Here is an 18062-nt window from a genome sequence, read left to right as displayed (position 1 = left end):
TTAAAAGTATGCTAACATACTCTCAACTGTTTTGCAGGTGCAAGTGTAATGGTCATGCCAGTGACTGCGTCACCAATGAGGACGGACGTTTGGTGTGTGCTTGTGAGCACAACACTGCAGGGGTCGACTGTCAGCACTGTGCCCCCTTCTACCAGGACCGGCCATGGGCACGGGCCACCGCCGATTCAGCCAACCAGTGTGTGAGTGAGTATGGCCTGATTCTTTATCTATTTAAGTAGATTCACCCTGAAGTTGTAAAAAGCTCTTTGTTAATCCTGTTAAAAGGTAATATTTTATCATCTGGTTCATTAATTTATTGACACCACAACCCATTGAGATTATAATCAAGAAAAAGAGCTGAAAAAATGCATTAGGCCCCAAGTAAATTTTACATTACATGATTAATTGAACAATGTTTTTCATTTTACTAGTTAATAATATTTTTCTGTGAATAATAAACTGAATGTTTAGCTGAAGGCCCATCTGTGCGTTGTGTTTGGAGTATCTGAGAATTGGAAATGAACTAACAGTGAATTTAGCTTATATTTGATTCTTCACTTCAGCATTATATATTTAATGCTTTAAACTTCATTAAACATGAAATTCTGTTGGAGACTGCAGAGTTTTACTTTCTCAAATTAACTTTGAAATTAAGAAGTTAATTTGTTGCCTCTTGCGCATTGGCTGTGATTGAATTTGCTTAGTTTACTCAGTGTAACTGAACTGATTTAATGAAAAAAAAAAAAAATTTAAATGTGTTAAGTTCTCTATCTAAAATGTACTGTAGATCAATTTTGTGCAACCAAAGAAGTTTGAAAGATCAAAAAGACCAAAGAAGTTTGTAAGATCAAAAAAGTTAGCATTGTATGTTGTACAGTGTTAACGGTGTTGTACAAAGTCAACAGTATCATCAGGATTTGCTGTAAATATCATAGCAATATCTTGAAAAGATCACGTTTCTTTCACTTGCCTTAGCTGCACTGTATTTACAGCACAATCTTACATGAAGATGCTCACAGCAGTCAGTAATTCAGTTAAACAACACATCATTTAGCCTTTCAGCACAATAACTAAGAAAGTTTCATTCGTGTAATGTGTTGTGTGCATGTGTGCTGTCATGCGTCTCTGGTAAATACTTTAGGTGGATGCTATAATTGGCTATTCTGACAAACCCATAAGGCGAAAAAGCCATGTTAATTATTTTCATTCTGTATTCCACTAAGCTCCACGTTCCTTTAATTAACTCTCTGTTTCAGTGGTCAACTGATGGGTTTCTGTTGGTAATTGTTGTCCCTTCCCATCAAAGTGGATTTAATGAATAAACAAGTTGGGTGCAAAAGCAGCACTATCTGTTGGTGAAGAGGTGGAAATAACCGCCGATGTATTCTGTGCATGGTTGCTTCACAAAGTTTTTCATCACAGACTCTGCCAAGTTTATCATTTGCATGACAGGCTCTGAAAGCTTCCACCATATGCCTCAATGGAAATGCTTTATTAAATTGCAATACTCTTCTTTGCATGACTAAAAATTAGAAGAGTAATTAAGGCAACCTAGAAATGTTTATTCATTACATCCAAACATCTCTTAAATGTGCATATTTACTAAAACATGTTGCAACTATGTGAAACCAGCCAATTGTTTCTAGGTTTGTTCCCAGTCTGTTTTGATGTCTTTAAACACAATAGTTTTACAGTAATACATGTTTGTTTGTTTGTTTTCTCTCTGTCACAAGTAGCACCGAACAGAATTGCAAAAAGAATGATTTCAGAAGTTTTTTAACAGATTTCCTGAACACTGCCTGTCAGTGCTCCACATTCACACTACTGGTTGAATTAATACTTTTACATGCGTACTTATAATGGAGTTCCAGCAGGTTTTTGTGTTGTTTTTGAGTTAGACTTTGTCTGTCTGTCCATGTATGCATGACATATTTGTTACATGTCATTGCTGTCTTTTGAAGCATGTGCTCAACGCCAAGGCTATTGTAGTCCGATTAACATGTATATTTGCTGGATGATGCCAAGCTTCAATCACGTTATCTAAATTTGTCTAAAAGTTTGCAGTTGGTGCAGTTTTGGTTTTGGAAGTCTCTTTTATGTAAAAACAGTTATAAAAGAACTATTTTCTATTTTAATGTTTTAAAATGTAATATATTCCATGTGATGGCAAAGCTGAATTTTCAGCAGCCATTACTCCAGTCTTCGGTGTCACATGATCATTTTAATATGCTTATTTGCTCCGCAAGAAACACTTTTATTATCACAGTTGAAAACAGTTGTGCTGCTTATTTAATAGTTTTTGTGGAAACCATAATAAAAAATTTTTAATGTAAATTTAAAAAGAACAGCATTTGTTTGAACTAGAAATTTGTCATTACAATGTAACAGTCTTTACTGTCACTTTTGATTAATTTAATGCATCTTTGCTGAATTAAAGTATTAATTCATTAAAAAAATACCTTTGGAATGTTAGTTTATGTTTTAGAGAAATCATTGAAAAAAACTGCTTACTTATAAGTTGTGTGTCCTCATTAAGAATGTATTTAGATGTAAAATAAATTGAGATTTAATTAATTTAAATAAGCATTTTTCCCTTTCTTTAGCACGTTTCCTTTATTGTAATAGTATGCATTCCTTTCTTCAGTGGCAGCTCAAGAAACTGTGTCCCATTAGAGAGTGATAATGTGATGGTTATTGCAGCGTCAACAGACTGACGGAGCTGTAATAAAACGAGTAATGTCCCACAATGCCCCCCCCCCAGGTAGCAGGTGCATAAAAAGCTGACTTTTGTGCGTTCTGGTTCGATGATATGTTGAGAAGAAGGGGCCTGTGGCAGGGAAGCTTATTAGGTAGTGTGTGTGTGAGCCAAAACCTTTTGAAACTGAACATGCTGGTGTGAATTTGACCGAAAGCTTTAAATGAACGTCCACTGCTATTTCTAATCAGTTCGATCTGTTGTTCTTCTTTTTTTTTCTTTTTCAACCATATACATTCCTCCACTTCTTTCTCTTGTTTCTCAGGGTGTAACTGCAGTGGTATTGCTGATGAATGTGTGTTTGATGCAGAGCAGTACCGCAGCACAGGAAGTGGGGGGCGCTGTGTTGGCTGCAGGGAAAACACAGCTGGCCCTCACTGTGAGAGATGCAGAGAGAACTTCTTTAGATCATTACCGCAGCAGCCCTGCCAAAACTGCAACTGTAATGCAATGGGTGAGTTACACTCACACACAAACACACACACACACACACATTCACTACTATCTTATATCAACCCATGTAATCGGTCTTGAATGCTTTCTATCTCATACACTCATGCAAATGAACATATATACATAGAAATATACAGCTCTGAAGTAAATACAGCGAAGAAAAGTCTCACGCACATAAATTCAAACAGGATTTTCTTTTTCTTATAGCTAATATTAACAAAGCGTAAGACACCGGGTGATAAAAAAAAAGTTTATTCATGCTGCCTATTGGTGTAATGTTAAATATTAATTTGCATTTGGATATTGCAATATTAATGGATTTAAATTTCCAGAACGTTAGGGAAAAAGTCATGCACTTTTAAAATTATTTGTTACTGTTTAATTGCACACTAATCATGTTCGTCTTGTATCTGAAATATCTGATTTTGCTTCAGGTGGCAAAATGTGTGTATACGATATGTTAAAATTTGCATTTATTAACCTTTATTGGCTGAATTTTTAGATGAGGAAATGATTCTTTAATTCAACTGAAACTATGTACTTGTTAAAAAACCCAAAGGCTATGAAAGTCTGTCAAAAGCTGTCTCTCGCTCTCTTTCTCGCTCCAGGCTCTATGAGTTTGCAGTGTGATGCAGAGGGAGTGTGTATGTGCTGGCCAGGTGTGTCTGGTGTGAAGTGTGACATTTGCAAGTCCGGTTTCCATTCTCTCGGCCCTGGCGGATGCAGGTAATGAGAGCGAGAGTATCCCTACCAAGAATGAGAAAACGTTTGGTTCTTGCATACAGAATTATGCAGAAATATCTGACTAGTATATTTTAAAACTTTAATTCATGCAGAGCAGAATTAGGCCAATATATTTCACACTCCTCTTTGGAACAAAACAATACTGTGAAACTAATTCAATTTAACCGAATCACAGCACAAATAAAACAATTATATATCACCTTTTTGAGGACCTTTTTAGTGATATCTAGCCCTAAAAAAAAACAATACACCACTGCAGACTATCTTTACATATTGAAAACATCAAAAAACAACATCAAAAAAACAATGTAATTGAAAGGTCCCCAAAAATTTTATATTTATTTTTATATTTAGAAATATATACTTCATCTTTTTTTTTTCTCAGCATATAAATGAAATAAAAAGAGTAAAGGTGACAGTGGAATGTTAACACCAAGGATCTTCTCTATCATCCCTTTCACATATTTCCAAAAATTCTTGACAACTTCACACTCCCACATACAATGATATAGCATACCTTTAAACTCACTGCATCTTAAGCAAGTTTCAGGGACATTTTCATTGTATGCAATACAACTATGTTATGTAAATCCGCATTATGTAAATCAACCACTTATTAGGGATGTAACGATGCACCGTGAGCTGGTTGAAAATCGATACAAATATGTGACAATTCAAGTCAGTTGAGATATTAAACGAATCGCGATTTTATATGAGTTTATATGAATGTATCTGAGTGGAACTGACTGTCTTTAAAAAAATTTTAGATTATATTTTCTTTTCATCTTGACTCTGTATAATGCATATTAAATGCACTGTATAATGCATATTTTAAAATGTTTTTTAAAAATATGCATTATACATATTTAATATTTAAAAATATTTTAATTTCACAAAGAAATGCTCTGCATTTTGCTTTGTATTGCCCCAGATGGGACTAAAACAAGATAAAGGTCAAAAGGCACATAAATATTTTTTTCACATCATACCATACAAAAATCATATTTATAACTATAGGGTTAGAATTTTTTTTTATAGATCTTTCAATTCTGATGAACATAAAAATAAATTTAAAGGCAGGCTGGATTTAATTGCAGACGATTCCATATCCACCCAAGGTGGGAAGTCCTGAGATAAAAAAGAAAACATTATTGTTCTAAGTTGTACAGCCCAATAATACCAATATAGATTAGACCTCCTCTATCATATGGCAAATATAAAAGTGTCAGGCGGAGTCTGGTACATCTGTTATTCCAAATGAACTTAGTGGAAAACATTTTTAAGTTGTTGAAATAGTTGTTTGGGGGAGGCAGAGGAATGTAACGGAAAGTAACGTTGTAATGGAATGTAACGTTTAATGTTGTTTTATGTTGTTTAATTTATGGCTTATATTAAACGTATTGTTTTAGAGTTTGTTACAGTTGTACTTTTACTTAATTTTGCTTCCGTTATTTTAAGAAAGAAAAAGAAATCATTTCAATATTGAGCTGTGTACAGATTATATCCACCTGAGAAGATTTGCACTTTTCATATGCACAGTCAGTGACGCAAATAATGACATAATGCAGAAGAAAACACAGGAGAAAGGCAAACGTCAAACAAAAATTTTATACACCACTACACTTTCATGTGACACATGTGGATCACTGTTTTTGGGTGCAAATTAGTTGGTTCACTGGAGCAAACCGTGAAAGAAAAAAGATGAAAAGAGAGAGTGGAGGGAGGTTACTTGTCAGAGAATTATGGGTAATGGCAAGCCAGGTGAAACTGTGGTATCAGGCCATGTAGCAGATCATAGTGAGACTTAAAACAAACAAAAAAAACGTTTACATCTGACAGAGCAGTTCTGACCTGAGGCCGTCAGCCAGCAGACCCGCCGCACACTACACGCACATCTGTTGTGGCTCTCTCATCTGGGCGTGTGTGTGTTCAAACAGGTTGTGTGAGTGTGACGCCAGGGGCAGTGTAGGAGTGTATTCAGCTGAAGACGGACGCTGTCATTGCAAGACTAATGTGGAGGGTCAGTCCTGCAACAGGTGACCTTCTGCTTCTCACCCTCACATACCATCTCTCTGTGTGTCTTAATTCACATCTCACCTCTTGTTTTTCTCATCTGCAACCTTTGGCATGCATTCCATTGGCATGTGCACAATAAGAGCAAGAGACATTAATATTATTGTATTTAGCAGAGAGATCTGTGACAAATCAGTTAATGCAATAAGTGCAAATAATGCAGAAATCTGTATTTTTATCATTTGAGTAGTCATTTGGATTACTCTTAACACCTTACAATGCTATTTACTTATGTATTTTTACTCTATTACTTAGATAGTTCACCCAAAAAAGAAAATTCTGTCATTTACTCACCCTCAAGTTGTTCCAAACCTGTATGAATTTCTTTCTTCTGCTGAACACAAAAGAGGATATTTTGAAGAATGTGGGTTTTTCAGTGTTTCAAACAAACTTATAAGTTTTGTGTGAACTATTCCTTTAATAAGCTTCCTATTAGGTCACATCAGACACACATATACAAATACCTCCAGCTATAATAAATCAATGGAGAAATGCTCATTTGCACTCTTCTTTGCCCACTGCAAACTCAAAAATAAGCACCACATTTTTCAGATCTTTACATAAATTATTTTGATAAATGTGAGGAAACCTGAGCACTATATGTCTGTTTTATGTGTCTTTATCTGTATTATAGGCAGTGGTGTAGTGGTGCCTGGAGAAGTGGGGGATTTAGAAGTGGGTATACGCAAAGCCGACTGATAAAGAAGTGGGTATACGCCGTATACCTGCGTATACCCTCCACTACACCACTGATTATAGGTGTAGACCAGGCTCTTTCAACCTCCAGCTGGAAAACCCAGATGGCTGTAAAAAATGCTTTTGCTTTGGACACTCCCTCGCTTGTTCACCCTCCAATCAGTACATGGCAATTAATATTACTTCAGACTTCCTAGAAGGTAATTTATCAAACATTTATACTGTTTTGGAATGTTTTACATTCCAAATATCAATGTTCACAATTCCTGCCTCCTACTGCAATCACACATTTCTTTCTTTACTCACTTTATCAGCACTTTTTGGATTTTTTTTTTGTAATAGTTGAGATATACAGTGGGTTCCAAAAGAACTGAGAACACATTTAAAAAAAATAAGTTTGGGGATTTTGACCATTTTAAATAAGAGAAAAATTTGTGGTGCCAAATTAATTAGAATTATTTAGGATTTTGCAAATTTTTCAGATCATTCAAACGGAATGATCAGATTTGTGACACTGATCATGTGACTCTTTGTATAGATAGTCAGTTCTTGCTTCCATTGAAGCACAATACTAACCAAATGAAACCAAATACTAACACATTCTGAAATGTACAGAAATTTCAATTTTGCAATTTGTTATGCTGATCATTCAATTTGTGAAGAACATTTTTGTATTAAATCGTAAAAGGCTGCTTGATGGAAGCACTTTCACCAGTGACCTAAGACTTTGTTGTGTGTACTCTGTGCTCAGATCCGGATGGCTGGAAGGGTGTGTTCTCCGGAGGGCTAGAGCAGTCCCTCATCTGGAAGGAGGGAGAAGTCTATCTGTTGCCCTACAGAGAGGAGAATGGCTTCTACAAAGCACCTGGTAGGACAACAAACATACACTTCCTCTTAGAACATGTGTTGGTACTGTAGGAGTTGGCCGGCTTTGAAACTGTTCTAGACTAGTTACCAGATTTACAGTCTGTGTCATGATTGTTTAGATGTTATATGCTGCCAATTAGAAAAATTTTATGACAAGGAAAATATCTACAATCTAAACCTGTAAAATTGATTTACATGATTTACAATAAGTCTGTTCTTTTCTGAGCAACTCTACTAAGCTGAAACCACCATAGCTTACGGTTTGACTACGTGTGGTAGTGTAATTTATTCGAAGCTTTCTTTTTTATGCAAACAAACAAACAGATGATAAACAATAGGGGTGGGAAGATTCCCCGATTCGCTCGGTGCATCGGCATAAAAAGTTAACGATGCGATGCATCGGTTTAAAAAGTGTGCATCGGCTGCAAGTTGGCATTTATATCGCGATGCATCGTTTCTAACATATTTGCATCGGTAAAAACTGATTTATTAATATATAATTACTAGTGGATGTGCTATACTTTTATTGTTTAGAAAGTGACCAATAATCTGTGACCAATATTTTATATGTAGATTGATTTCTCCTCTCTAAACGGTTTCTCAAGTGCGTTCTCTCATTACTGCTGCTGCGTGATTGTGATGCATCACAACACTACGGATACCCGAGGAAAAGCGGGGATTAAAGTCCAAAACCTGACTTGAAATAACCTAACAATTCAATCGGGGCTAAAGCGGTTCCATAAATGACAAATTAAGTTCACACAATCTCACTAATTTGTGCACGCTTATTCTTAAGCAGCCCGTAATGTCGATCATGGATAAAATCGATCTACCATCGCAAACAGCTAATATATCTGTGCTGTTTAATGCATTTGAGATGTTGTGTTTTCCTCAGTGCATAACTGACATGTCACAGGTATATTTTTTTCATCTGTAAATGTCAGAAAGTCATGCAAACATATTCATTTCGCTGTCAGGAGTGGGCGAGGCTGACGCGAGTGAACGAGCGCTGCTGCACGCATACACGCTAAACAAACAGAGCGCAATCGAATAGGAGCACAATAATTCTGAGTAAAATATACATTTTGCTAAAATATTTGTTGTTGGACATTAAATGTGTCTTTTGTAGAATTTTAAACCTACATATAAGTGTATTTTTATGATAGCAGTAACTGTAAAGGGACTATTGTAGTGGGTAAATCAAATGTAAGCTAGTTCAGTACTAATTACTCAGCTCAAATGAGTTAATGTGTGTTTCTTATAGCAGTTAAAATATAGTCATTTTCTCTATTATTTATTTTCATTTTTAATTCAGTGATTTTAACTTTTTAGTTATTTTAATGCTTTAAAGAGCCATTTTAGATTGTAATGTTGTAATGTTCTGCTATCTGTTCTGCAAACTATAAAAGGTACATATACAATACAATGGTTGTAATACAACCAGAGAGAAAGGCTGCATGGCTAGAAACTGTAAAAAAAAAAAAGTCAAATAATAGTATGTGAGAGAATAATATCATTGGATTGCTATTGGTCAGTGTTAGAGGAACTCAGCTTAGTCTGACCGTTAACCTGCTTTAGACCAGGTCAGTTTCCCAGCATAAGTTGCCACAGTCACTAAGCTTGATCTAGGCCCATGTTAAATTTGCTTTATGGAACCAAATCATTTGACAATGAGTCAGACTAACTGAAATAAGCCTTATGAAACAGGCCTCGAGGCATTAAAAGTTATCATATTTTCTCCATTGCATCATATTGCATCGAATCGCAATGTTCTGAATCGAATCTAATCGAAATCGGATCGCACTGCATCGTAACGGGGGGAATCGTATCGCATCGCATTGGTAGCTACTTCATATGTATCTTTAATGTATCGTATCGTTGGCTATGCATTCGAGATGCGTATCATATCGGCCTGAGTCATGAGATGCACATCCCTGATAAACAATGGGCTAGAATTAGCATGCTTGGCCATAAATAGTATTTTATAGAGCAGCCTTTGAAGATAAACCAGCTGTACAGGCCAGTCCAGAGGCTAGTTTTAGTCCAAGTCCCCTGAGTGCAGTGGACAGGCTGAGGGGATTTACTCTTGTCTACACAGCGATTTACTGCCACAGGGAGACACTTAGTCTGACCAACTTGGCTGCTCACTCTGGGAGAAATCCTGTTAACACCACGTCTTCATGTCTCACATTGTTTTTTGATGGATTACGTGCGGCACGGAGATAAATACACACCAACACAACGTTACTGGACCGAATACTCTTAAAATACACGAATGTGGCTTTTTTGTGCTGCATAAATTGAATAGTAAGGTTTCTTATGTATCCACAAGGTCCTAATGCGCGTTTAGTCTCATCCATCTTTGTTTTCCCACCACTGACTGACCACAGAGATGCAGCATTGCCCTTTTGCAGCTCTTTGCAGCACTTGGTGCCGTTTCTCTTATCGCTGCGGCGCAGAGCTTGTTTGTGCCGTTCTGGCCACTTGGCTAAAATGCGCCGAGATCTATTGCTCCCTCGATGCATTTAACGATCTCATTTGCTCTCCTTCCCTCCCTCTGTTTTCCCACTCACTCGTTCGCATCTCCTCATTCATGTGCATTTGCTTTAGAGTATAGCCACCTAGACAACTGCAACAACACCCAAGGACTTTTTAGATTATCCTTTTAATGAACGTCACTCTCTTATTTGCTGTGTGCGCTTTATTTGCATCTTTAATGCTTTTTGCACATCACTGGTCTCAGCAGAGAGGAGATTTCTATGTGAAGGAGGAACGTTTTCCTGATTAAGTCTGTCTTGAGTATTGGAAGGCGTTTAATAGATACTGTGAGTGTGTATTTGTGTGTGAATGTTTCACTAACACTTTAGTATAGGGACCAATTCTCACTATTAACTAGTTGCTTATTAGCATGCCTATTATTAACATATTGGCTGTTTGTTAGTACTTATAAAGCGTTTATTCTACATGAACATATTCAACATCCCTAATACTACACAATGCCTAAACTTAACACTACCTTACTAACTATTAATAAGCAGCAAATTAGGATTTTATTGAGGTAAAAGTTGTAGTTAATGGTTTGTTAATAGCGAGAATTGGACCTTAAAATAAAGTGTGACCAATGTCTCTTCACTTGAATAGCTCATCTAGTTGGGCACAGCTTTGGGCTTTTGACACTGCTGAGGCTGCCATGTCAACAGAGGGGTGAGACAAGATACCATAGCCAAGCAGCTAAGCCAAGAGTTTAGCTGGCTGACTGAGCCAGATTGTGTGTATGTGTGTGTGTTTGTTGTGTGATCTCCCCGGAGGTACATCTGCTCCATAGTGAGAGGACACAGTGGAACATTTATCATAGCTTTGAGGAGAAAACAACGTCACACACACACACACACACACAAACACCTCCCAAATGCTGGTCACAAACTGTCTCGGAGTCACAAACACAGATGGAGAGAAACGGAGGTCGCTGTGAGATTAGAGTTAGACAGGGATGGGTGTTGGAGGGAGATCTAAATGTCTTCCATCCTCAGAGAGATGCATCCAGGTACCACATTGTGTCCATGAACAACTTGGCCAGTGCACCCTGACAGCCAACCATATGCCTGGAATAAATCTCTCTGGCAATCAGGACTCACTGGTGAGACGTATCAAATGTTATCAACTGAGACAAGTGGCACAAATTATGCTCAATCCTTTAATCACTGAGATTGATGTTTAAAGCCAGGGTTTAATCGTAATATCCAACCCAACTTCTCCTCCCGTATGTACAATTGTACTGATTGTGAAATGCATAAATATCAATAGAAATAGAACTGCAGCAATAAGGCCAATTGCATCTGTGCCTCCTCTGTTAAAAGGTCTGATATATGCCAAAATGTTTATTTTGTAGCATAATTCTATTCATATGAAATTATTAAGGTTAAAACAATTAGACATGACCTATGTCCTTAAAGGGATAGTTCACTCAAAAAAATGAAAATCATGCCATTTTAAATCTGTATGACTTTTTCTTCTGTGGAACATTAAAAGAAGATATTTTGAAAAATGTTTCAGTGTTGTTGTTGTTTTATCAATACAATGTAAGTCAAAACTGTTACCAACTGGTTACCAACATTTTTCAAAATATCTTCTTTAGTGTTCCACGGAAGAAAAAAAACGGCATACATTAATTTTGGAACCAAATGAGGGTGAGTAAATGATGACAGAATTTTCATTTTTCTATCTTTTATGCTATTTTCTATCCATTTAAGATGTTGAATGGACTGAACTCACAGCCTTGCTTTCATTTGCATCAAATTGACTATGCCATCTACCTGGACTGAGTTTTATTGCAACTGTTTAAACACTGAATGTTAAAAATAACATTGTTTCTGTGTGTGTGTGAGAGAGTGCATATTTGAATATGGGCATGTTGAGTGTGTGCGTGTCCTTGTATACAACAATTTTATCACTCTCTCTGCAGCTGCTTATGCCAAACCCCAGAGGAAAACACAGTGGTTTCGAGTCAGGCCTTTCTGTAGAGAAACGGAGCAGCCCTATAGAGAAACACCCAGTGTGAAAATACACAACTCATTTGTAAGAGACACTTCAATATGTGTGTGTCCTGAATACGTCTGTGATGACGGCAAAACTTAGGCCTCTTCCCGTGCTTATGAATATATGGGAGGGTTGCCATGGCAGCCAGCTCTCTCTCACCTGCTGTGTGTTGTGGCATGTTGCAGTAGCTTCACTTATCAGAGAGAAAAGGACCGTTTCCTGTCATGTGACAACAACCCAATCTAGTGATCAAATGCTAGTCACATCTATCAGACTGTCCGAGATTAAACAACAGACTTCTGTTATATATATCAGTCTGCTTTGGACCAACTTATCACATTCAGACAATCATAAGAAAACAATTTCTCAGTTTTGGGTGCTTGGTAAAGATAGCATTGCTGTTATGTTCAAAATACAGTATAGTAGTATATCTCAAAATAGTTGTCTTTTGTTTTCCTGAGGCTGACGTGGTTTCAGTGTCCACAACATAACGTGTTGGTACAGCCCCTCCTGTCTGTCTTATTGCCCACAGACCTTTGCTCGTTCTCTGTGTCTGTTTCAGTTTTAATGACTTGTTTGTGCAGTTTTTGAGCTGAGTTTAGCTGCAGTTGGTCTGTTCTGAGACAGAGCTGGAAACCTTTGCTGTGGTTGTTTTGTGGGCAAAGCCTGCAAATGAGAAGTGAGGCGCAATAATGACCTGGGAGCGGTCTGAGATCCACACCGCCGACAACATGCTGGCCTGTTAGTGTATCTGGGGTCAGATACGCACACACACACCAGCCTCTTCTGCTAGGCTTGTTATTCACCTAAAGCCTCAGGAAAAAAAAAGAGGGCAGAAAGGGGAGAGAAGCTAACACAGAGAAATAGGAGGATGCAGCCTCACCTTTTCATTCTGGGAAACAAAACTGTAAGTGACCTCCAGAAAGCCTTCCTAAAGCTGCCATGGCATCATAACGTCACGTCTAATGATCTTGAACAAATTCAAGTGAGCTTTAGAGATAGGCAAATGAATATTTAATTACTGCAGTGCTTATTTCTCTGAATAATTTGAATTGAAATGTGATATTTAGAAACTAAATTACTAAATTACCTTCAACAACTCTGTCGAAAGTATTTTTGTCATGAGCTAACTGCCTAGATGTTTGCTTAAAGGACTGTGGGATATCATAGGCTTTCTTTATCTTCTGTATATAATTTGACTTTCTTCTATATATAATTTTACATCTAGTTACATGTATTGCATTTGAATTAATAACTTTATCATCCTGCTAAGTGCTAAAAAAGTATGTATACTACCATTGGAAATTTGAGATCATTTAATATTTTGAATAAAGTCTCTTCGGGTTACTAAGACTTTTATTTGATATTTTAATTCATTTTTAATTTTTTTAAATGTCATTTTTTGCATTTCTCCAATCTCCAGTGTCACATCCTTTTTTGTTAATTATTAGCACGGTTTGAAACCGTTGTGCTGCTTAATGTTTATGTAGAAACCATGGATTCTTTGAATAGAGAGTTCAAAAGAACAGCATTTATTTGAAATATTTTTTCAATAATTTATTTTTTGTAACAGTATAAATGTATTTACTGTTATTTTTGATCACTTTAATGCATTCCTGTTGAATAAAAAAAATTTGGTAACACTTTAGTATAGGGACCAATTCTCACTATTAACTAGTTGCTTATTAGCCTGCCTATTATTAACATATTGGCTGTTTGTTAGTACTTATAAAGCGTTTATTCTACATGAACATATTCAACATCCCTAATACTACACAATGCCTAAACTTAACACTACCTTACTAACTATTAATAAGCAGCAAATTAGGATTTTATTGAGGTAAAAGTTGTAGTTAATGGTTTGTTAATAGCGAGAATTGGACCTTAAAATAAAGTGTGACCAATGTCTCTTCACTTGAATAGCTCATCTAGTTGGGCACAGCTTTGGGCTTTTGACACTGCTGAGGCTGCCATGTCAACAGAGGGGTGAGACAAGATACCATAGCCAAGCAGCTAAGCCAAGAGTTTAGCTGGCTGACTGAGCCAGATTGTGTGTATGTGTGTGTGTTTGTTGTGTGATCTCCCCGGAGGTACATCTGCTCCATGGTGAGAGGACACAGTGGAACATTTATCATAGCTTTGAGGAGAAAACAACGTCACACACACACACACACAAACACCTCCCAAGTGCTGGTCACAAACTGTCTCGGAGTCACAAACACAGATGGAGAGAAACGGAGGTCGCTGTGAGATTAGAGTTAGACAGGGATGGGTGTTGGAGGGAGATCTAAATGTCTTCCATCCTCAGAGAGATGCATCCAGGTACCACATTGTGTCCATGAACAACTTGGCCAGTGCACCCTGACAGCCAACCATATGCCTGGAATAAATCTCTCTGGCAATCAGGACTCACTGGTGAGACGTATCAAATGTTATCAACTGAGACAAGTGGCACAAATTATGCTCAATCCTTTAATCACTGAGATTGATGTTTAAAGCCAGGGTTTAATCGTAATATCCAACCCAACTTCTCCTCCCGTATGTACAATTGTACTGATTGTGAAATGCATAAATATCAATAGAAATAGAACTGCAGCAATAAGGCCAATTGCATCTGTGCCTCCTCTGTTAAAAGGTCTGATATATGCCAAAATGTTTATTTTGTAGCATAATTCTATTCATATGAAATTATTAAGGTTAAAACAATTAGACATGACCTATGTCCTTAAAGGGATAGTTCACTCAAAAAAATGAAAATCATGCCATTTTAAATCTGTATGACTTTTTCTTCTGTGGAACATTAAAAGAAGATATTTTGAAAAATGTTTCAGTGTTGTTGTTGTTTTATCAATACAATGTAAGTCAAAACTGTTACCAACTGGTTACCAACATTTTTCAAAATATCTTCTTTAGTGTTCCACGGAAGAAAAAAAACGGCATACATTAATTTTGGAACCAAATGAGGGTGAGTAAATGATGACAGAATTTTCATTTTTCTATCTTTTATGCTATTTTCTATCCATTTAAGATGTTGAATGGACTGAACTCACAGCCTTGCTTTCATTTGCATCAAATTGACTATGCCATCTACCTGGACTGAGTTTTATTGCAACTGTTTAAACACTGAATGTTAAAAATAACATTGTTTCATTTCCATTGCTTTATAGATTATTTCTTAACATTCTACCCTTTAAAGTACAAACCCCAAACCCCAGAAAGATGTAGAAAATGCATTTCAGCAGGCCTCTCCCTATAAAAATGACCCAGATGCTCAATCCATCCCCTCAGAGGGACTGTTTGTGTGAAGCTGAGGAAATTTAATTGAGGCTCAGTGGGTTTAATTGAGTCAGGGAAAAGTTAAAGCCTGGATTGATTGTTAAGTTTGATGGTAGCTCACTAAATGTCACCAGGCTTTGTCGTTGTGGTGACGATTAATTTGTTTGTCTGAGAGAGGGTTAACAAATCTGATCTTGAAGAGATGGGAGTTAAACAGGTAGCGCTGAAAGCTATGAGGGATAGTGTATTGTTTTGAACCGCTAACACTACTGACTATATTTTCTCATTTATAGCTTCAGTTGTTCCACCAAGATTGTCGAGGGTCTCCAAAGAATCTGTTTCAGGTGTTGGAAGAAAAACACCCACTGTAGATATTTTTTTTTTCTAAGTAAAAATTTGCCTCAGCATCTCTACGGGTGCCGGAATTTGTGAATATGCTCTCATAGGGAAGGTTTCAGCGTGCTGTCAGACCTAAAAACAACAGGAATCCCAACAGGTACAGAAGATTTTAGCCCCCTTTTGTTGAAGTTGACTCATTCTTGTCTCTGCATGTGGAACGGCAGGGGGGTGGAGAAGAAAAAACACTCCCGCTAAGCCCCTAACAAGCTTTCAGGTTGTCGGGGTTTAGAATGTTTTGGAACTCTTTGTTTCAGGTGAAGCATGCGGTGCCGTGCATGTATTTCAGCTTCAGATCAATGGTGAAGAGATGATGGGAACAAGAATCTCCTAGGGGTGCCACATAATGGTACAATGAGAGATTTGATCCCACAGAGTGGCCAGTGCTTTAGATAATAAGAAGGACAATCATTTTGCTGATTTGTGTGTTGAGTGTGTATGCAAAGAATTATGAGTTGCCACATATGCCATTACAACTGCAAAATCACAATTAGACAAGTAAATGGTTTGAAAACGTGTACTGATTGAAATGTTGGAACATTTTAATATATTCTATTACTTTACACATTAAATCACAGATCCTAGATGGGTGAGTAATGAATGTGAGACACAGTGTCTAGAGACCCCTTTTTTTTTAATATTCACTTCTTTTGCCTTGTCAAAAGATACAAAAGGTAAGCTTTGTGAATGGCCCATAAGACAGAAGTATTGAGAAAGAAAGAAAGAAAGAAAGAAAGAAAGGGAAGGGCTGACATCACTGAACCGCTATCACAGCACAACCACTATCTCCACGCAGAGCATCTAATCACCACCAGCAGGTATAGACATTTCTCTCAAAGTCCCAATACAATAAAACTATTTTACTGTAACCACTGGCTATTCTAGTGTCTGGGCAAAAATTTTACAGTCCATCTTTCCCTTAGCTCACCCTCTCCATCCTATTCTATCACATTTTTCACAGCTATTACTTTTGCTTTATGTCCTGAGATGTGTAACTCATCTCTGGAAAATATTCTTCGACTGAAGCAAGCATTAACTTCTGTGAGGAGTAAAGAATAACGGGCTACAGATACAGTGGCCCCAAGGAGGAATTACGGTCCTGCGAGACCCCCAGGGCACCAGCTGCTTGGAGGCACCCCATCAAAAACAAATAATTAAACTCACTCACACACACACACCTTGGGATGGGTGTAAGCATTATTTAAAAGGGTGTGCAGTATGAGAACTCATTTATTTATTTTAACAATATTTTGACACATTCAAGTGCTGTTTGCTATATCACTTTTACATTTGCTGTGCCTTATTTTCAGTGTCAGGTCACTGTAGGCATCTCAACTTGAAGCTCCTGCAGGCAAGAATCCATACTTGAGTGACCCAAACTAACAAAAACTTTAAATGTCATATTTCAAGGATACTTGTTCATGCATAATAGAATAGGCCTTAAAGAAAATAACTTTTGCAATGCTCAAAAAACAAATTAAGCATTTTTTGCATCATGCTAATTCATTTGGAATGCATTAAAAAAGGCATTTGCATTTTTCTACATAAAGCCACTATGTTTGCACAAACATAAAATGTAACCTCAGAAAATAGATAAAGCCACTGCACAGTGTCTGTACATAGTACAAGAACACCAGCCCTGTGCTATTGAATTTAGAAAAGAGATTCAGTACCATATGCTGCTGCATTCTCTACTGGTATTGTAAATACTACTTCTACAAGAGGAATGTAGTAGAGCTAATGGCAAGCTTGATGCTGATGCTATTTAAAATGTGCCTACTACTTAACATCCACTCTGGCCTTTTCTGTATTACAGACTTATTCAATGGAGATGACTTTATGAGTCACAAAAGTTTAGTGATTTAGGCCTAACAGTAGGTTAATAAGAGCAGGCGTTTTGTTATTTGTCACACACACACACACACACAGAGAGAGAGAGAGAGCGAGCGATAGATAGATAGATAGATTGTATGCATACTGTGTGTGTGTGTGTGTACTGGTATATATGGTTTATGAGGACACAAATGTGTATAATGACATGGGTACTACAACGTAAACATGGTTTATGAGGACACTTCCTGTGTTCCCGTAAAACAAAAGGCTTAAAAAACATACAAAACGGTGTTTTATGAAATTCAAAAATTGCCAGTAGTTTTCTGTAAGGGGTAGGTTTAGGTGTAGGGTTGGTGTAGGGCAATAGAAAATACTGTTTGTACAGTATAAAAACCATTACGCCTATGGAGAGTCCCCGTAAGCCGCCGTGTGT

The 18062-nt window shown here is 37.1% G+C and overlaps 1 protein-coding gene across 1 annotated transcript in view; it reads left to right on the top strand.

The window, feature by feature from the left end:
* Positions 1 to 18062, top strand: part of LOC107655895 (laminin subunit gamma-1-like) — a 48998-nt gene that overhangs the window by 28879 nt on the left and 2057 nt on the right. Inside the window, exons 4-9 of the mRNA XM_016443507.1 lie at positions 38 to 204; positions 3021 to 3209; positions 3817 to 3934; positions 5890 to 5988; positions 6785 to 6921; positions 7473 to 7589. Of these exons, the coding sequence (XP_016298993.1) occupies positions 38 to 204; positions 3021 to 3209; positions 3817 to 3934; positions 5890 to 5988; positions 6785 to 6921; positions 7473 to 7589 (827 nt within the window). The remainder of the gene's footprint in view (positions 1 to 37; positions 205 to 3020; positions 3210 to 3816; positions 3935 to 5889; positions 5989 to 6784; positions 6922 to 7472; positions 7590 to 18062) is intronic.

The sequence above is a fragment of the Sinocyclocheilus anshuiensis genome, unplaced genomic scaffold (assembly GCF_001515605.1).
Source record: "Sinocyclocheilus anshuiensis isolate Anshui unplaced genomic scaffold, SAMN03320099.WGS_v1.1 scaffold860, whole genome shotgun sequence".
Taxonomy (NCBI): Eukaryota; Metazoa; Chordata; class Actinopteri; order Cypriniformes; family Cyprinidae; genus Sinocyclocheilus; species Sinocyclocheilus anshuiensis.
This window is presented reverse-complemented; position numbering and strand designations above follow the sequence as displayed.